This window comes from Eumetopias jubatus, unplaced genomic scaffold, assembly GCF_037043125.1.
Source record: "Eumetopias jubatus isolate StellerSeaLion01/CBP00866 unplaced genomic scaffold, mEumJub1_p1.0 scaffold_7, whole genome shotgun sequence".
Taxonomy (NCBI): Eukaryota; Metazoa; Chordata; class Mammalia; order Carnivora; family Otariidae; genus Eumetopias; species Eumetopias jubatus.
The window spans coordinates 9,710,403-9,731,493 of record NW_028274813.1 but is presented as its reverse complement, the minus strand read 5'-3'; the positions used below and the strand labels follow the sequence as shown (position 1 = coordinate 9,731,493).

The following is a 21,091-nucleotide window of genomic DNA, read 5'->3' as shown; positions in this document are numbered from 1 at the left end:
TGTCCACGAAGCAAAACTTCAGCTAGCAAGGCTTACTCCAGCAGACACACAACAAAAGCACTCACAGGCCGATGAGAGGTCTTCAATTTTGCTGACAAAGTTTTAAAATGTTTCAAAAAGATTTCAAATTAATAAAATTAAATTCCAGATGCAGAAAAAGCATTATCTGCACAATAAAGAGTATAAATATGAAAAAAGATAAATTACCTTAAAAATCTGTAGAATATTAAAAATAGGCAATAGGGTGTTTTCATGCTAAAGGTTTTGTCCCTACTTCCACTTCAAATCAAAGTACATTTGCTACAATTAAAACTAGATTGCTCTGCTTGAAAACTAAAAGTGATCACTGAACTAAGCTATGAATCTGGGAAATTACGCTTTCCCCTCCACGGTGCTACAGTAATCAGAGGAACAGATTAAAGCATAAATGACAAAAATAGAAGAAAATTTAGACTAACATGAAACACAACAATCCAATTTCTGTCAGAAGATCTTTGCTAATTCCAATTTCTTTGGCAAAAGCTTATTTGTGAATGACAACCTTAATAATGGGCTAGGATTCAGTAATGATGTAACTTTTTTGCAACGTTAAAAGATGCCAAATTTCTGTTGCGCAAGAAATAAAAAAAAAAAAAAAAGACTTGACTTTGGGGGGAAAAAGGCAGGAGGGTGTGCTTCAATTCTGATAGTGACAACTTTCCAGAGATTTGCTGACAAAAACGTTTTCAAACTTTGTCAAGGATTTTTTAAATACTGCAATATTTCATTTTAAGCCAGATTCAAAAGACATAGTGTATTTATTTGAAAGTAAAGAAGAGCAGTGAACCGAGCCATGTCTCTACAACTATGTATCTTTATGGGTTTTATTTTTTTATGAAAAAAGGTTTATAAAAGTTTTCCAAGAATGTAGAAGAACATGAAAAGAGACTGTAGTGGCAGATCTCTAGGAACTATTTCCTGTTAAAAAACCCTCTACCTTCCCAAGGTAACATGAGATGTTTTGGACTACTGTTTGGTCCTTAACATTAAAAAAAGCAAACTGCAATTAAAAAAAAAAAAAATCAGGCTGAATAATTTTTTAATCAAAAAAAAAAAATCCTTATATATCTTTAGTAAGATGCTACCATAGTGTAAAATTGGCACACACACACACAAGAGTAGGTTTTATCACAAATATGCTATGTGATCTTGGAAAAAGTTCTTTAATGCCTCTGGGTTTCAGTTTCTCTATCTGCAAAATAGCGGGATTCTACCTCACTAAATGGTTTCTGAGAACACTTCAAGCTCCTAAACAAACAAACAAACAAACAAACAAAAACAAAAAACCTGGCATCAAACTCTTTTCTCCTCCGGTTCAAGTCAACTCTCTACCTGAGTTATTACCACTTTGGCATTCGTATGCAAAGTTTCTCTTAAACCTATTTGCTGAGGAGGGAGGCAGGCAGAACAGGAACGCAAGCACACGCCTTCCGATACCACTCAGGGCCTATTTCAATTAAGTACAAACTACTAAGTGAAAATATGAATGGTATGTTTAATGTATTCCCAAAACCAAAGTGCCAGGTCATCTGAAATGTTAAGGAAAATAAGAAATTTCTGTTGTATTTTTAAAAATTCTTTCTTAATCAAAAGGACTTGTCAATGTCACTTTTATGCTAATTTTTTCTAAAAAGCCAATTATATTATGAAACTACAAGGCAGAATAATTATTGGGAATGTTTTTCATAGATATGCAATATTTTCTCTAAAGTCCTCCAAATCTATACATTTTCCTCTAAGCTTCTATCTATTTCCAAGTTAATAGCAAATGTAATTTTTCTAACCCAGCCTGCATTAAAATATTCTCTTAACACTTTTCTGGAGAAGTTCAATTTCTGTAAAAAAGTCAAACACTGCATGAGTTAAAACTGTACTCCGTAAAGGGGTAAAAATCAAAGTCGGGGCACAGAGCGGCGGCCCCGGGGAAGCTTGAGACAGAGAACTACCACAGGCGTGTCAGGAACAGGACACGAAAGCCTGTCTATTTAGAAAGCGTGACCTGTGAAAAGAAACCGTATTCTCACTGCTGGCCTGAAGGAAAAAGTAAGTAACCATGATCCAGTGTCTCATTAATGCAAAATAAATGTCCACGAAATGAAAGTCGCCAAGAGATGGCCTTTAGCTCTGGGAGAGGCGCCGGTGTTTCCCAGCAGTCCACCTCCTCCTAGCCGCCCACCTCTGGGCAGATGGATGGCTTTTCCAGCTCCGAGGCCCTCCGAGGTGCCCTCTGGTGGCCTTCAAGACAAGACAAAATGAAGCAGCTGCAGCTAATATCTGGCCTGAAGCCACTGGCACGATTTTTAAACTATTTCCAGAGAACTACAACCTTTATGATTTTCTTTCTTTCTTTTAGGTCACCAGAGCAGACCGAGTCCTAACTGAGAGAACCCTGACCTGCAAAGCAAGGCTTTACTGAAATTAATTATTTCACAGACTGGAGATCATAGTTCACTGAAAAGTCACTGAACAGAGCTAAGGATCGAGGGAGGATGAACTGTTATATAACATAACAGTAAAATGAAATGTTACGGAGTTTTGCTTTTTTTTCTTTTTTGAGTCACGACATCATACATACTTCTGCCTCTGAAAAGAATGACAGACTTGACCCCCATCAAAATTACAACACTGTTTCTTAATTCAATGAAGAGATAGTCGATTTAAAGGAATTAATTCAATATATCAAATACCTACTCTATTATAAATACACCAAGGATTTGGTGTATAAAGGAAACACAAAAATTAATAGCACAAAATTCTCCCGCTCACCAAAAAATAAATGCTTCCAGTTACCCAAAACTTACCATTTCATCTTTTTCCCATTTATCTGTGTTACTTTTGTCTTGGTTTACTATATAACCCGGAGGAAGCCAATTCACAGGGGGATCAAATATTGATACCACCATGCGGCTGGGCAGTCCCTTCTTTTTTCCAAGCCGATACAGATTACAGTTGCTGACCTTTAGCAGAAAAAAATCTGTAAGATACTTATCCGCAAATGACCACTGCTGGAATTCATACCAGGCAAATAAACATATTTTTAGCTAAATGTTCTTCATATTACCACTGGCCATCAATTATTCACAACAGCAAATATTATATTCCCATATATTCTATATCCTTCAGCGTAGTTAGATGAGAATTTCTGATTTTCAGAGCAGATCAGAAAAAACTGATATGCAAATTCCTTATAAAGTCAGAACGAACAGTTCATACAATTTCAAACCTCTGAAAACACAACCTGATGATATTAAATGCAAACTGTCAACTGAGACCATCAGAATAGAAAAAGAATCCACATAAAAAGTCTAAGATGCCACAATATTCTCAATGAAATAAATGGGGGGAAATGCCACAAACTCTAGCTATGAAGTAGAAATTGGCACTGAACAGAGCTAAAAGAATTTTATACTCCTAGAATCTAAGCCACAAATACAATTTAATTGTAATGTTTTCTCAAATATCATTCCTTTGTTTTGGATGGCATTTCAAGATATTTTTGTTCACCCATTTTAAAACAGAGCAAAAGGTAGGAACTCCATGTTTATTCACATCAATAAAATAGCTTCATTGCTTACCCTCTGCTCTGTTTTTCCTAAGGACTCCATGTCCTCCGTAACTCACTCAAATCACAACATTTCTGTCTAGGAATGTCTAGTAAAAACTTGGAAACCAGGAGCTAGAACTGTCAATCTCATTTTCATTTTCTATAAACTGGGTTCCTTTTTACGGAAGTACTTCATGAGCCCCTTTTCTAGGGAACTCGGTACCACTGACCAGGCACCCACCCTGGGAGAGACACCTGGCCGGGCATCCCTGAGGGAACAACGTCAGCAAGACTGAGGAGCAGTCCCTGCGGACGACACAGCCGGGAGGGACAGGCGGCAGCATGCTGTCGGAAGTGGAAGAGCTCAGATCAATGCCAGCATCCCTGCGCCTCCGAGGAGAGTACAGCATCCAGATGGCAATGGCAGGAGGAAGACGGCAAGCACATCCACAGTCAGACGGGATGGCGGGCAGGATGGGACAGGGAGAGACGCTCAGGGCTCCTGCGGTGCAACGCGGGACAGGCAGGACCAGACAAGCCGGAAGCGGGGAAAGCACTGAGAGAGGAACAGAGTGGGCGCATGCATGCAGGGAGCCTGTATGAAGGCCAGCTAGGGGCTCGGGTCTGGTCGGGATGCAGGACGTGTCTGGGGCGGGAGCACACAGAGAAGGCTGCCCTTCCACACCGGGCTGAGGGAACAGCACTGATCCCTACAGGACATAAGCAATCACGACTTTCCCGGCACACGAACAGAGGAAGTTTTGACATGTACACGAATTTCTTTGTTACCCAATAAGAGTGTACTGTTTGCTTCCTACTTATCCTCAGTCTCTGACATTTTCTTCCTACAACCACCTCGTGGAAATCTCATTTGTTCTGACAGCTTTATCACTCTTACAAAGACTATTCCCCCAAACCAGACCTCAGTCCTAAACTCTAAGTTATCTGAACATTTCACTGAATATTCCACTTCATTTCCCATGAGGTCTGAAAACCCTATACCTGACTCTGATTCCTACATTTGTGCCTATGTCACCATGAGCACCACTATCGCCCCAAATTCCCCAGCTTACACAGTCACCCCGGCATCCCAGGTCTCTCTCTGCCCCTAATCACACTGACAGGCAGCGAGAAGGGTGGTGAAGGGTATGGGCTCTTGCGTCCGACACCTCCCTGATTAGTTGGGCGACCTTACACGAATTAAACTCTCTAAACTAAAAAACTTTCCTCATCTGCAAATTGGGGACACGTTATCTACCCCTCCGGGGCTCACTGAGAAGCATAAATGAGGACTGTAAAATGCTCGGGGTAGTGTCTGGTGTTATAGTGTGACATCGGAGATAGGGGAGTGTGACATCGGAGGTAGGGGAGAGTGACATCGGAGGTAGGGGAGAGTGACTTCGGAGATAGGGGAGAGTGACATCGGAGGTAGGGGAGTGTGACATCGGAGGTAGGGGAGTGTGACTTGGGAGGTAGGGGAGAGTGACATCGGAGGTAGGGGAGAGTGACATCGGAGGTAGGAGAGAGTGACATCGGAGGTAGGGGAGTGTGACATCGGAGGTAGGGGAGTGTGACATCGGAGGTAGGGGAGTGTGACTTTGGAGGTAGGGGAGTGTGACATCGGAGGTAGGGGAGAGTGACATCGGAGGTAGGGGAGAGTGACTTCGGAGATAGGGGAGAGTGACATCGGAGGTAGGGGAGTGTGACATCGGAGGTAGGGGAGTGTGACATCGGAGATAGGGGAGAGTGACTTCAGAGGTAGGGGAGAGTGACATCGGAGGTAGGCGAGTGTGACGGTAAAGAACAAGGTCTCTAAAGCCAGACCGGGCTCCACCACGTAGTGCCACGTGACCTCAGGCCAGTGAGCATCTCCCGCCCCAGTCCCCTCATCTGTAAACTAGGGATACTATAAAAGTATACACAATTATAAATAAAATCACAAAATAAGAGTATACAGAACCTAATTAGGCAAGTAATGCCTGTGATACGTGAGGTGGTGGGAGTAGCGTCTGGCTACAGGAAGCACTTAGCGTGAGCTACAACTCACATTCCCTCTGAAGTACTACTCACCTCCGCCCTCTCCTCACTGCCAGAACTCTAGAACTGTCCCACTTTCCGCTTGCTTAGACTTCTTCGAAGGCCCAACTGATCGCTCAGCTTAGTTTGGTTTTGCTTTTCAACCCAGGCTGCACCCTGCTATACCAGAGCCATCATCTACAGCTACCACTTCATGAACATGAAGAGTCCCTTACGGTGCCTGGTGGCTCAGTCAGTTGAGCGGCCGACTCTCGATTTCAGCTCAGGTCATGATCTCAGGGGGTCATGAGATTGAGCCCTGCGTCGGGCTCAGCGGTGGGCATGGAGCCTGCTAGGGATTCTCTCGCTCTGCGTTCCCCCCCCGCCAACCTCTCCCTCTCTCTATCAAAAAACAAAAACAAAAACAAAAAAACAGAGTCCCTGGTGCAAAAAGTGTCTTTAACATTCAAAATAAGTGCAAGCTCCTTCGCCTAGCATTGAAGATCTTCCACAAGAGAAGAGAGCTTCACCCACCTGCCTTTTTCATCTTTTCTCGGGTATTTCCACACTTCTGACTGCTGCCAGTCTATTCACTGAGTGCTGACACGCTCTGCCATTCGTTCACTGTGTTTACACACTATGAACGCACCTCTTCCATTAACACCTTCCGATCACAAGCGATATTCCTTCCTTCTCAGTGTTTAGGGCAATGAGCAGCTTTCTAAGCTGCTGTCAAGCAGGTACATGTGGCCTTGTGATACCTCTTTTAGCGTCATGGAAACATTCTGACTTTGTTGCTTTTCCTCCTTAAATCTTAATTCCCCACTGGTTTCAGAACACCCTTCCTCTGGGCTCTCAAGCGCCGCTTGCTCAGAGCCCCGGCATCACTCCCTCATCACTCCCTCGACAATGCAGAGTCACTGAGCTGGGGGAGTGCTACTCTTTCCCTGCCTCACGCTCTAGAACCCTGAAGATGAGCTCCTCCACGCAAGACCTGCATTTTAGCCACATCTGTATGCCTCGTGTGCCAAGACAGCATTCTCCCAAGTAAATGTTAAACTGGATGAAATTAAAGCACGAGCCCCCTGAGTAACTATGCCACGTATTTCTTTATATCCCCCTCAGGATCCAAGGAAGCACACACATGCTCACAAATGGTCCTGGCAGAACTGAATGCCTACCAATAAATAAGGCACATTCGCATCAGCTAATGCCCACCCAAAACCTGAGTGCTTCATCAGTGAAAAAGAGATTTCGGTCAACCCCTGGGCAGGTGCACCACAAGCCCTAAGCAATCCCTCATCCTCTAAAAACCATCCAACACCTGAAGCCACTCTTAGGCACACTGAATAGTTGCTCAAACTGTTCCATATAAAAACAGTCTCTCTTACCTTTTTGCTTCTCATATATGAAAGGCGGCCCTCATGAGCATCAGGGTAAGTGCAAAACAGATACGTGGTGATGGCATGCTTTAAAAAGGAATCACCAAGCATTTCAAGCCGCTCCAGGTTAAATCCATCACTAGCGTTGGAAAGGGTCAAAGCCTGCAGAATAAGTCCAGGATTGGGGCCAAGAGTCCTCGAGGAGTACCCAGGACACGGGCTCTTCTCAGAACCCGTCCTGTCCTTGAGCACTCGAACAGCTTCGGTAGTACCAGGCGTCGCGGCCGTCGTGGGACTTCCATCTGAGGTAGATTTGTTAGCATTTCCATCAAGGTATTTATTACTCAGTAGAGTACATTCATCGCTGGGCTTGGGCTGGTTCTCATAATTGTATAAATTCTGAATGGGATATGAGGTAGTTGGTTGTACAGGTATTTCCTGCTTGTAGTAATTCAGCTGATTTCCTTGGCAAAAGTCTCTGTTAGCTAAATCATAACTGCCATTGGCAAGATTTTTATTGTAAGAAAGACCATTAATTGCTGTAAGATCTGTTGAAACTTCAATTTGGAGCTTACCAGGTGACTCACTGAATAACGTTCTGCAGTTCACAGACATTTGGTCATGATTTTCTAGACAGGAGGTTCTATTAGCACCTTGACGTGCAGCATTTTCAGGGACTACAATTGTGCTGTGCTTAGAGTAATTATCATTTTCAGCTGAAGAGGAGTTAGCAATTGAGATGAAAGATTTGCTGTCAATAGATTTCTTCCACCCGAAGTCTAGGTTAGGGTATCTGCAAAGACATTTTTATGACTTCATCAGATCCTTCAGAAGGGCTAGGCTTAGAGCAAGAACAATGTGAATAAAATAAATAAATAAAATAAAGATTCCTATAAATCACCTCCTGCTTTAGAAAAGAAACAAGTTTCCAAGGCAGAAGTCAACAGTACTGGACTTCCGCACAGTGCCGATCAGGAGTGGGACATGGTTCGCTGTGCTGCTTTCATCCGCCGCCCTACGGCAAGCACGGTGTGGTGGTTAGGCTTGGGGTTAGCCCCAGGGGCCAGGAGCCAGTGTGGGCTGGAATCCCAGGCCCTCCAGCTAACCAGAAGGTCATTCACGGAACCCCTCTGCACCCTGGATTCCCACACTTGGAAGAGGGGCTAACGACTCCTACCTCATAGGGTTGTCCTAAATGATTAAGTGACCTAATAAAGGCTCTAGCATTTAAATCAGTGTTGGACACTATAATAAGTACTCAACAAACATAGTTGTGACTATTACTATTATATTTTCACATTCCTTAATCCCTAGAACCATTGTAGTCTTGACAACTGGATAACCAAAATTAATCCCAGAGTGGTTAAGCCAGTAATTTCCTGAGGATGCAGCCACTTTCCTAGTGGGAAGAAAAGGAAAAAGACAAAGAACATATTGAGGCAATTGCCATTTAATATAAATTTATAAAAGAGGAAGCAGCCTTAAAAGGTCAGTGTGGTTACAAAGAACTGTTTCCGTTTTCACTCTGACTGCCATCACTGGAGGACAAAGGACCCCCTCGCCCTCTGCGACTTTACAAGGACACAGGAGTCAAAGGATGCGCTTATCGCATGCATGAGACATCCGTGCTTTCTTTTTAACCTTTTAAGAATTATTTTATATAAAATTAAAACTTGAACTGAATTCAGTTCTTTTGCAAATGGATTTCATGACCCGTGTTCTTTCCGACTGACGACACAGGCATACCTAAAATCCACGGGAAGTGATCGGACTCCCACGCCAGCATCGCTGGCCGTCTGGGCTCTCAGCTCCTCTGCGGTCAAAAGGCAGTGAAGGCGATAGAGTATACTAGGGAGACAGACTGCTTTTCTCCACAGTGACGCTGGAATCGGATGTATAGCACAGAGCTCTGGAACCAGGATCTTTGAATATGGAAAAATGTGGATAAATACAAAGCAAACACACAAAGGAATAAAAAATTAAAGGTCATTTTCACTAATGGATAAAGACAAAAATAATAAATACTAGTAAAAATCTAACTTTTAAAAAAGTAATCCTTTAAGGCCAAATGAGATTTATCCTAGGATTTACAAGGATGAATTGTATCAATGGACCAAGTACAAAAGCAAACCTCTCATACTTCCAAAAAGACATTCAAATACAAGTTAACACCCAGGATTACCTAAAACATAACAAAACCTAAGGGTTGAGAAACTTCCAAAAAATTCATGTCGCTCAGTTCACTTGACAATATAAAAGCCAAACTTATCTTTCAAAATATTAAATTATCTAGTAACAATTAACACATTACCTGTTTATTCTGCAGACTTTCCCACTTGGCTTTTCTCTTTTCAGCACTGCTTAGAGGAAGAGCTTTCCCCTTCTGATTCAAATGGCGAGGTGTCAAAAGATTAAGTCTGTTAAGAATTTCAAAATAATTTTATCAAACAAAAATAAAAATAAGTCCCTTCTTCACAGTGTTTCCACACCTTCAGTGTGCAGACTCCTGGACCCCACCCTGGGCAGTTCTGCCTGCAAAGGGTCTCCTGATTTCAGAGTCTACAGGTGGGCAGTGGGGACAGCGAACCTGAACATTTGTCTACTGACCCCTGCAAATAATGCCTCGGGCAAAATTTCAGATGTCATTTCTGAAACCCCTTACCTTGAAGATGTGTGGTCCACATCCAGCAGTGGCTGGTTGAGATTGGTCAGGTCAAGGTTGTACTTTGTTTTATAATATTCTGCGAAAGTTTCATACTCAGGGGAAGGAAATTTACTCAGTGGGGTAAGATCAGTGTACACATCAGCTACATAAAATCGATGAGGCTGATCAAAATTACGGTATCTAATAAAGAAAAACAATACACTTAAAGACAACTATTCTCAACAAATGTTTTTCATATGAAAATGCAAATTATGATTTTAAAGTAAGTTCAAAGGTTAAAAATAAATAGCATAAATGAAAATTTCAATTCCAAATAATATATTTCAAATGGGTGTAAGAAGAAAAGTACGTTTATATTAACTGAAAACTGATTCTCCATTCTACTCTATTACCCACATTCTAAATATTTGTGCTTCGCTAACACATTAACACTAAACAGCACCTTTAAATATCTTTTCATTTCACCAGTATAAACAGGGTAGAAAACTTTCAGTGTCCCACCAACTAAGCAAGCACCCTGCGTTACTAATATGCTAAATGTGAAAGGCACTGGCAGCATAAATACAATGAGACACCAATAGTTTGATGAGAGCTAACATTTAAAATACGGCTTTAACAAAGAAGAAGAAAAAAATCAAAGAAAGACTGAATTACAGCCAGTACTCTAATTTTATGAAAAGTTCCTATATTTAAATTTATTGCTCAAAAAGTCTATCCCCTAAATCTTTACGAAATAAGAAAAAAAGCATTCTGATTTACTTCTTCGTTGCACTTAATACCACTCATTATTCCTCATAAAAAGTTTAGGAAGCTATTATTTACAATCAAATCCTTTAAGACTTTGGGGATTAAGAATGCCTTTCCACATCACTTAGATGACCTGACCTTCCCAAGGTAAAACCCCTCCGCCAACGGTGTTTCTTCCAGGTGTTTTCTTTTTTTTTTTTAAAGATTTTATTTATTTATCTGACAGAGAGAGACACAGCGAGAAGGAACACAAGCAGGGGGAGCAGGAGAGGGAGAAGCAGGCCTCCCGCAGAGTAGGGAGCCTGATGCGGGGCTCGATCCCAGGACCCCGGGACCAGGACCTGAGCCGAAGGCAGACGCTGAACGACTGAGCCACCCAGGCGCCCCACTGCCAGGTGTTTTCTTACAAGTGGAAGTCAACCAGGGGGAACAGACCCACCAGGAAGAGACACTTAAACTTCCTACTAGTGACCTCAGTGCTAGAGCCCAATGACGTTTCCACTCGAACCAAGTTAATCTCCTGAAACAAAATACCACCACCCCTTTGCTTTCTACTTAAATACCCACCTTGGAATGATAACTGCATCCTGGTAATCTTCTAATTTAAAAACAAAGGGTGTTTCTTTTGAATACTTTGTACTGGGAATGCCTATGCGAGCTTCAGACTTCTCAATATCTTCCATGAATTTAAAGTCAATGTCCAAAGTGCTGGAGTCATTCACTTAGGGAAGGAAAAGACGCTTTAGCTTGTTAGAATGTACTACAGAGGAAAAAAAAATGTACTACAGAAAAGATTCTTACTTAAGCCATATATTCATGTATGTGTCTAAGGCAGAGTTGTCTCTAGTAAGAGAGTTCTCTAGCATCCACGATAAACTAATGGTAAGCCAACTTCCCTTTTTGAGCTAGTATCAGCAAACACTTTGAGAGTCTGGGCCCTTCTTACCAACATTAAGAGGTAGAACACAGTATGCTGAATCAGCGTCTGTGGGTTTAAATTCTAGTGCAGGTTTTTCAAGCCGAAGAATATGTGAGAATATATACTGGTGAAGTCTTGTAATCAACTCAAGCATTTGTAGAGACAACGTGAAACCAGACTTCTTCAACTCAATGGAAATGGTCACCTCTCCAGAGCGCGTGTACACAGGAAAGTGCGGGATCTTAGCAAAAAGAAAAATAAAGCATCCCCAAAGTTAACAGGTGTTTTATTCCATTATAAATATTTAACTTCAGAGGAGGAACAATGCTTTCAATCCAGGAAATAGAAGGGACACCCTGATTTTTAAATACTAAACGTTCTGAGGTAACAAAAGATAGTTACTCGTAAATAGCTGTTCCCTTAAAAAAACAACAAAAACAACAAGATATCTTTATCAGTCATAAGGAGCCGTCTACCTGAGGTATGGGTTTGGCTGTCAGTATTCCAAAGCATCTTGTGGTATCCTCAGGGGGGTAGAGCTTCCGTCTTCTAAAGTTGAGCTCATCGGGTAAGGGTGTCGTCAGAACCATTCCTATCACATACAGGTAACAGGGCTGATCGGGTTTGGGATAGCTACCCCGCAAACATTCTGGAATCTAGAGTTGGAAAGAAAACCTAAGCATCAAGATCACGTGTAACAGCCTCTTTTCCAGATCCTGGCAAGAAAACAAATTTCTTCCTAGCTTTACTAAAAACCGATGAGAAAAAGCTAAGAAAATAGCCAGGGAGGGAGACCGAACTACCTAACCCCGCTGCAGAGCCAGCCCTTCTCAGGTCTGGGCTGCAAGGTGGCCTGGGGTCACCTACCTCATGATGCACTGCTGACTAGATAATACCAAAATTATACAAAACAATCAAACCCTGTAGGGTCTTGTCTATGAAACACTATTCGAGTTACCTCTTTTGATTAGAGAACTCTTTTCTTCCTCGGGATTTTTAGTCTTTTTTTAACACTGTGGAACATCAGAAAACAAATGCAAAATTTTAAAAGTCCCACATGATTGTATAAAGATAACCCTGATTAACTTCTGATATACTGTAGCATCCTCCAGACTTTCTCCTGTGTATAAATGCAGATACATATACACATACGTGTTTTTTCCATTACGTCTGGAACAGCACAACGAAGGCTGTTGTCACCTGATTTTTTTCTCCAGTTACTACAATGAGAATATCTTTCTTGTACCATTTTTAATGGTTAATTATATATAAAGCATAATTTAATGAATCTGAGATTGCTTCTAAACTTTCAATATTCACACAACCCCACGCAGGAAGAGTCGTGCAATTTCAGAGGCTCAGGGACATTAATGATTGCATCTGCAGTTAAAAGGCATAGAGATGCCGGCTAGGAGACAGTTACAGTGAAAGAATATCAGATAATCCAGAAGGTACTTGTTAATTAAAACACTTATTACTAATGACGATGTCTGCCATATGAAACGAGTCCAGTGGTCTTTGGGGTTAATGTGAGAGTAGGAAGGCTGGGAAACAAGCATTTCAGGCAACAGGTCACATTCATAATTTTTAAACAAACGACATGATTCTGAATCTTGAAAATGCTCAAGTGAAACTTAGTGAAAATTTTTTAAAAAGTAACAACTCAATGCAACTGCAAAAATGAAACAAAGAACCACACTTTTAGGCTAAGATGAAAATACACAGCAAAGTTTTTGCTTTTGTTTGCGATTCTTACAGGGGACAGATATTAGCATAATTTTTTAAAGATTTTATTTATTTATTTGACAGAGACACAGCGAGAGAGGGAACACAAGCAGGGGGAGTGCGACAGGGAGAAGCAGGCTTCCCGCGGAGCAGGGAGCCCGATGTGGGGCTCGATCCCAGGACCCCGGGATCATGACCTGAGCCGAAGGCAGACGCTTAACCATCTGAGCCACCCAGGCGCCCCATTAGCAAATATTTTTAAAATAAGTCCTTCCACCCAGTATGGCTTTAATTAGAAGTCCGACTCAGGGACGTCGTAGTGCACGAACCCCACCAAGATGCCACAGACAGAGCCAGACACGGCATGCTGGCAGGACTGGTTCTGACCGCTCGCAGGCCATGGCCTAGCTCCTGACAAATCCTTGCTGTCACCATCCTCGCACCATGTGGAGTGGGCACCCTCTCACTCGCCTATTTTATCATGCAAATCCTCTTTTGTCTTAGCCCCAAACATTAGGAAAGCAAAAATCTTACCACTAAAGTGAATGAAACAAAAAATATCTCTTTAAAAGAAATAGACTCATCCTGGATAGAATCTGACAAATGAGTCCATACTCCTTTTGAGAAGAAGAATGAAAGCAATGTCCTAAGTGGGAAAGCGCACACAGCGCACGCGGGAAGGAGGGGCTGGCTGATCTGAGAGAAGCTGTCACGGGAGGAAGGGAGCGGAGACCCCAAGTGGGCCAAATTACACGGTCTGGGAAGGCGAGCAGAGGAACGTCGATTTGATGTGGCCAGAAATAAAAAGTCAGAAAGGCCAGATTTGTATTTGGTTCTAACCAATACTAACTGCTTTTGGGTAGCACTGTCTTCGTTTTGTGGAACCTGGTCTTCCCGGAACACTGGTCTCCTCTTCATCATGTAAATCAAGCTCCTCTTCATATTTAACAGTCTCTTTCCCAACTGGCATCAAATGGTCATCCAGTTCACCTAAGAAATGTAAAAACAATTAACACAAACAATCCAGATGTTCCCTCTCTAATCACTAGAGTATCCAGAGCAGCAGTATGTTAGAAAGCAAGTGGAAGGGTAACAAAACTAAAGCATCTGTACTTTTCGTATCACAAGCTGATCGGACGTCACGCGTCAGGCGGTCTACTTTGGTGTTCATATAGTCAGTGAGCAGGGCCACAAATTCTGTTCTAAGATGCAAACATCACATCTACACAAGGCACAGCACAGGGGAACGGAGCGCAGGGTACCGGGCCAACACCGTAAGCCGACAGAGGGCGTCTGCACCTGAGCAGAGCATCACGTACAGACTCGTGCAATCTCTCTGTGGGACACCTGAAGCCAATGTACAATGTGTGTCAACTCTACTCCAATAAAAAAAGTTTCTTCAATAATATTGAAACAGAAAAACAGCACATAGCCACTGTTTTACAAAGTCTATGGAAAATAAAGACTTCCCTCCTTTTTTTTAAACGGTTGAATTTGTAAACTATTTTGAGAGACTGACCCATTGAAACACAAGTGTCCGTGATTCTGCTGAAGAAAGAACACCTCTCTGTAATGACAAGGGGTCAGTGAGGAGAGTAAATACAGCGCAGCTGCTTGCAGTGAGCTGGTCCGTGTCACAGGACCCTCAGGTGACATCAGATCTCCATCTGGTCTTCACTACCGTACAGTGAGAGCAGCAAGTTCAGAATGCCACAAAATCCTCAGACACCTATCTAGTCCTTGATACGCTTCTGTTGGACAATGTTTCAACTTTATTCTTATTTGCGTGTGCTTTTCAAACACTTACCAATTTTGTGCAGTTTTTCACAGCAAATGAGAGCTACAACTCTTTCGGCCAATCGGATACAGCTCATTGGTGGACCCTGAAAGTACCAAAAAACATTTCCACTGTACATGCACGTAGCTATCCTTAACACATAAAACTTCTATGAAAGCAGTATCTTTAAAGCCGAACTTTATGAGAGCAAAGTGGTTTATTTTGAAAAATGCCAGCAAGTTTGTCAAAACCCTCATCTCCACAGTTGAAATAGCCATTTTTAAAAGTCCTGCCCAGTAAAACCTAAGTTAAGTTATAATGAAGATCTGACAATTTTAATGTATAAAAATTTCAGTAAGATTTTAATGCAGCTTATTTTCACTAATCTACAAATAAGAAAAAAACAAAGATACATCAAAACGTGGCTGTAACATACACATTAACAGCATTGACAAATTTTTATGTGCAAGAGAAATTAGTCATCTTGGAATATCTGGAAATCAGTACTGGGACCAAGGACGGCAATTACGCAAAGGCAGATTTTCGGGTGAACAACAAACAGCTAGAGAAGCCCAAATACATTTAATAAATTCTGTCCCTATAAGTGTCTAAGCCACAGCTGAATGTTGCTATTAGTAAGATCCTAGAGGGAACTTCAGGTTATCTACTCATACAGTCTACTGGAGGTCTGAACATGTAGGCGACCACAAAAGAGATTTAAAAACCTATGCTTAAGAACAGATTTAAAGCTAAATTTTCCTATAACTTGCGCTGGCATAGAGAAGCTGAAAAACAATCCATTAATGACATACTTTAAAAGCACAATCATTTCTTTTTCTAAACTTACAACAATGGAGGCTCGGAGAGGTGAGTTAATTGGCAGATAAAGAGTTGAATAAAATGTACCATCAGGCAACTCTCGGGTTCTACATTTAGGAGCTAGATGAGTAAACGGATCACTTGGTAATCTAGCACAGTATCTGTGAAGAAAAAGAAATTCTGATGCTAAATCTACACCTGAGAAATGGAGGAAAAAATCTGTATTGATATTCACAGCCTCAAGTTTAATTTTTCATGTCCCTCTTCCCCTCTACTGGATTGGTATTTGTATGTGAAGTTTGAGCTTCACCACTTTGAAAACTTGCAGTAAGATGAACAGTGTTGTCCAACAGAATCTTCTGCAATGATGTTCTGTGTCTACACTGTCCAACGGGGCAGCCACTGAGCACCTGAAATGTGGTGAGGCAGCTAGGAAGCTAATTTTAAATTTTTATTTAATTTTAATTAAAATTAAAACTTGAATTTAAATAGATAACATATGTCCAATGCGATCGTAGAATGCAGAAAATACTGTTCAGAATCCATTAAGAGAACATGCCACCAGTGTTTGTTCCTTAATATCGTACATGCACCCACAAACTTTCAGGGCCTGTGCAAGAGAGGCATCAGAAGAGGCTGGAAGGACAGCCCAGTATTGACACAACGGAAGGTGTCCGAACAAGAAGACCAACCCCGCTGCCCACCACACCCCGACAGCAGGAGCAGGAGAGTGTTACAGGGCAGGAAGCTAGCTTCAGGGGCGCTGAGACTGAGCGAGGAGGGCGCTGGGACAGGAAGGTAATCGGTAGAGGCAGAACGCGCCCAAGGCAGGCACTGGAATGAGCGGACACCCTGTGAGGTCACGACCTGTGCATAAGGGCACCCAAGCACAGTGGCAGCCGGGCAGAGTAGGAGACTGGCTGCATTCAGGGAGACTGGACGTAAACGTAACGATTCTGAGGGCAATGGGAGTCCTATCGCTCACTATTGAAGAAGCCAGAAATAAAGATGGAAGAGAGGAAAGCTAGAATGAACCCTGTGGTTTAACAGTAAAAGTGGAGGAAACAACCCATAGTCAGACACAGAAATAAATACATGTGTACGTGAATATGCGCGCGCGCGCGCACACGCACACGCACACGCACGCACGCACGCACACACACACACACACACACACACACCTTCTAGTTCTAAGGAGTCCGGCAGCGGCAATACTCCAGGGGCAATGAGCACACCCAGTGCTCAGCACCCAGATTTTGGTTTCTAAACGCCAGGCATTTGCCACTAAAAGAAACCAGAACCTTTTGGAGAAATAGCCAATATCTAGGCTGAGGCAGGGAAAATAGAAGTTGAGGCTAGAAATCTTAGTACACCATAAAATGGGGAAGTGATCAAAGAATAATGGTGACGTAAAAAGACTAGCTTGAAGGGGCTCCCACTGGCCAAATCTGAGATAATTTTAACATCAAAATAAATAATAAATGACAGTAACCAGACTGTAACCCATTGAATAAAAGAGAACTCCTCAGTTCATATTAGATAAAAAATAATAATAATAAAGGGAATAAGTGGAGAAAAGAGAAAGCTCTTCGTTCCAGGAGAATGCCGACAAATAGAAAGAATAATGGAATCAGAAGACCACCATTTTGGAGACACCACAGCAAGAATCAATTCAGGCAAGAAATACCAATGGATACTTAAACTAATGGGTGACACTGGGAAGAGGAATAAATTTTCACTGTCTCAAACTATTTCCCCATGAAATACGCACTCATTATAAATGGGGAAAAGGCAACTTTACAGCAGAGAAAGCTGGCAGACCTTTCGTAAGTGATCAGAGCCACCACCACGAGGAAGAGCACCAGGCAACATCGAGTGCATCCGAAGGACAGGATGAGAACACAGCACCACTTCTGTGACGTGCAGGCAGGCCCCAGTGCATAACCTGGGGCTAATTACCAGAAAATATCAGATAAAGCCAAACTGAGAGACAGACTACAAAATGACTGGCCTATAATCTTCAAAAGTTGCAAGGTCATTCAGGTCAGAGAACGACAAGAACGATTCCAGGTTGAAGGAGACTAGAGAGATGAGAAAAACTCACTCAACCCTTGATCCTGGCTTGGATCCTTTCACTACAAAGAAACATTCTCGTGAAAATTCTCCTGAAAGCTGAATCTCTCTGGGTGAGGGGTAAATGGGAGTTCTCTGCAGTATTCCTGCAACATTTTAAAGTTTGAAATTGTTTCAAAATAAAAGGTTAAAAAAATCTTATGTGAGTTGCTCCTTTATTTTGCCTCTGCAGGGAAGTTTATCCTGACACATAATCTAGGTATGTATCTGCTTTTCTTAGTTCTTAGAAATGTTATTACCAATTCAGGACAAAGTAAATTAGGACATAATTAAAAATGCGAGTTAATTTATCATAATCTTGTTATCATAGCTAATGGAAAATTCAACATCCCTCAACATTCATGGCACAAAACAACAGATTTCAGAATAAAAAAAAATTAGCGAGCACTATAAAATTAAGTAAAATCTAATTAAAATAAGTATGCCTGAAGTCAGCCTTGCCAACAAAAACTAAACATTTATTACTGCACAATACTGTTTCTGCCTTCTGATCAAAAAGACGAATGAATGGAAAAAAGCAACTTCTTTTCCTTCTCTCATCAAAATAGTACAAGCCATAAACAGAAAGACTGGTGAATATTTGCAAAAGGTAAACACTACAATACTCACAGGTTTAAACTTAAATCTTGCAATACTCCTAGATTTTCTATGCAAAAGTATTTTATATCATACCTATTGATGTGTCCAATGGCCGTGTTGATTGTGACTCGTGGACCACCATCATCAGGCCTCAACACATATGGTGGGAACACATCGTCATCATCCACAACAGGTTCAATGTCAGTCTCACCAGTGTCAACTGACTTGGAACACTTGTTTCTCAAGATCTGAACATTGTAGAAACAGATTTTATGATGAGAATATTTTCTTTGCATGTGTCAGGAGTCTGCCTCTGTACCTACAGAAAAAGCTCTCCTCACACAAAACAGCTCTCCTAAACACACTTCAATATTCCAAGTCACCTGATGCAGAAACTCCCTCCCAAAGTGGTGCCCCCAGCTCCAATCATGTGGAGACACTAGCTACATGCGCACAGGTTTGCATGGTACCATACTTGCGCACACACAGACAGGGGCTATGTCATCACCCTCCCATCGCTCCACAACTCTGTCACTCAACTGTGACTACATTGTCCACATGAACAGGACACTTTCCAGGCTTCTCCCCCCATTACACATATGACCACTTTCAACGCGAGCTTTCAAACACTTCGCAAAATACTGCAGAGCTCTATAATTACTTGACTTTCTTATAATGTACATACTGCACACCCCTGCTGAGACTGTTCTCTGTATTTAAAGCTGTTTTTATCTATTTCTCTGCACATAAAAAGTAACTTAGAGATAGCATACTGATTTTTGGATCTTACCTTTTCAATAGCTTTGTATGTTTTAAGGTCTTCTTCAAAACTTCTTATTTTGTCTGTGTCTGCTAACATTATATAATTAGAGACCGGTGCCCTTGCTCTCCCCTTAGATTGAACATAGGACCGATACTCTGTGGGCAAATCAAATCGAACCACCAAGTTGCATTTTGGTATATCTACACCTTCTTCCACAATACTTGTTGCAATGAGGAGATTGGTCTCATGTGCTCGAAATTTCCTAAGGACCTGAAAAAAGTCCACCACGAAAAGCAATTCTAAGAAATTTCCAAAGGAATAGCGTAGTACAAATAAGTGATGACTGTCTTTTTTTTTTTAAGATTTTATTTATTTTTCAGAGAGAGAGAGAGAGCACAAGCAGGGGGAGAGGGAGAAGGAGGCCTCCCGCGGAGCAGGGAGCCCGATGCGGGGCTTGATCCCAGGACCCTGGGATCATGACCCGTGCCGCCTAAGGCAGATGCTTAACCGACTGAGCCACCCAGGTGTCCCACAACTGTCACTTCCGACACATCTTCTGGGCACACTAAATCTTTTGGTCCAGGCTAAAGAAGATAACACCACCACACAAAACTCAAGATGCATGAACACGTGGACAAAGAGACTCTGATTTAATGACAGTTTTCAACTGAATAGGACTTGAATAATCAAAGTGACTTTCTACCATACAGAAGTATGTACAAATCACAGAAAGCCTTCGGATTGAAGAGGCTGGCTTCTTCAATGGCCACAAAAGAATCTAACCAACAAAGTGACCAAATGAATCCACTTCTGGAATCCCGTTGATACTCTGACTCTCCGTGGTAGTGTCTTATGTCTGGGAGACTGTGCCAACATCCCTCCAAAGATGTCAAAACTCACTAAAATCCCTAAAATGCTTCTAACTTAAAAATTGTAAGTAAGGCATTACTTATTTTCTGGCATCCTGGGACATTTTCAACTTAAGGAATCGGAACTACTGATTAAAAAATAAAGTGAAAATTTTTTTCATATTAAATTTAAAATAACATCATTTCTCAATCCAGGATAAGTAAAGTAAGTTGGCTTTTAAACAGATCTATCACACTGGCTGGCTACTGGACTCCCCAAACTTGGAACATTATCAAAAAGCTATGACACAGAAAATGAACTTCAACGTGAATTATTCCACCTTTACGTTAAATAACAAACTTCAAATAAAAAGTTTTTGTTTGCCAGCCAGAACACTATATTAGGTTTCACATATTTACAATGCTGTCTCCTACATTAAAATCTTAAAATGCATGAAAAAAATTAACCCAGAACCTTTAACGTATTCAACCACGGCACGGACTTTAAATGGAAAACAAAATACTTTCTAGGGAAAAAAATTTATTTTGTTGCTCAGTCGCATGGAGTCAACGGGAGTTACAGTTACACATGCTTTGTTTTTCTATGAAATGCCATCAGTCCAATAAAGGAAAATGAAATGGTTGACGGCAATTAAGAGAAAATTGATTTACCAGCTATTCTAATTCTAAACATATGAATCACTATACAGCTACGTCATAGGAGACAGTCTATCTATGAGCAAATATTCTATATTACAAAAAAACGCCAAGCAACTATGAAGAAAGGGAGTTCCTATGAGCAGGGTTTATATATATTCTGAAAACTGTTATTGTACAATTATTTCAACTTAAGTTACCTCTTCCTGTTTTCTGAATTCTGCTTCCATCTGCTTGTTACGAGGCTGATTCTTTCCAATGCCATGTCCAGTTATAAAATTGCTGCTAATGTAAGCCAGTTCTGGATCTTGTTTGCCAGCTTCCTTTATCAATCTAAGAAAATTATATACATTTGGAAGTTAAGCATTGCTGAGGGAAAAAAATTTAAACTTTTGTTTGTAAGGTCTCCCTGAAAATGGAAATACACGTTATGTTTTGCCAACATACCTAACAAAATGGTCTTGGTGATTTTTTTCAA

General features: G+C 41.4%; 1 protein-coding gene across 4 annotated transcripts in view; it reads right to left on the bottom strand.

Moving 5' to 3' along the window:
- Nucleotides 1–21,091, bottom strand: part of DICER1 (dicer 1, ribonuclease III) — a 72,591-nt gene that overhangs the window by 10,853 nt on the left and 40,647 nt on the right. For 3 of the 4 annotated variants that reach the window (XM_028098954.2, XM_028098945.2, XM_088024467.1), the window contains 14 exons: nt 20,814–20,946; nt 19,136–19,378; nt 18,439–18,593; nt 15,662–15,794; nt 14,845–14,920; nt 13,888–14,027; nt 11,789–11,968; nt 11,340–11,553; nt 10,961–11,114; nt 9,644–9,826; nt 9,293–9,398; nt 8,728–8,903; nt 6,991–7,774; nt 2,841–2,996 (listed from right to left, as the gene is read on the bottom strand). In XM_028098954.2, the coding sequence (XP_027954755.1) occupies nt 2,841–2,996; nt 6,991–7,774; nt 8,728–8,903; nt 9,293–9,398; nt 9,644–9,826; nt 10,961–11,114; nt 11,340–11,553; nt 11,789–11,968; nt 13,888–14,027; nt 14,845–14,920; nt 15,662–15,794; nt 18,439–18,593; nt 19,136–19,378; nt 20,814–20,946 (2,833 nt within the window). Of the gene's footprint in view, nt 1–2,840; nt 2,997–6,990; nt 7,775–8,727; nt 8,904–9,292; nt 9,399–9,643; nt 9,827–10,960; nt 11,115–11,339; nt 11,554–11,788; nt 11,969–13,872; nt 14,028–14,844; nt 14,921–15,661; nt 15,795–18,438; nt 18,594–19,135; nt 19,379–20,813; nt 20,947–21,091 lie in introns of those variants that run through there. The other variant, XM_088024468.1, reaches the window with a different exon arrangement.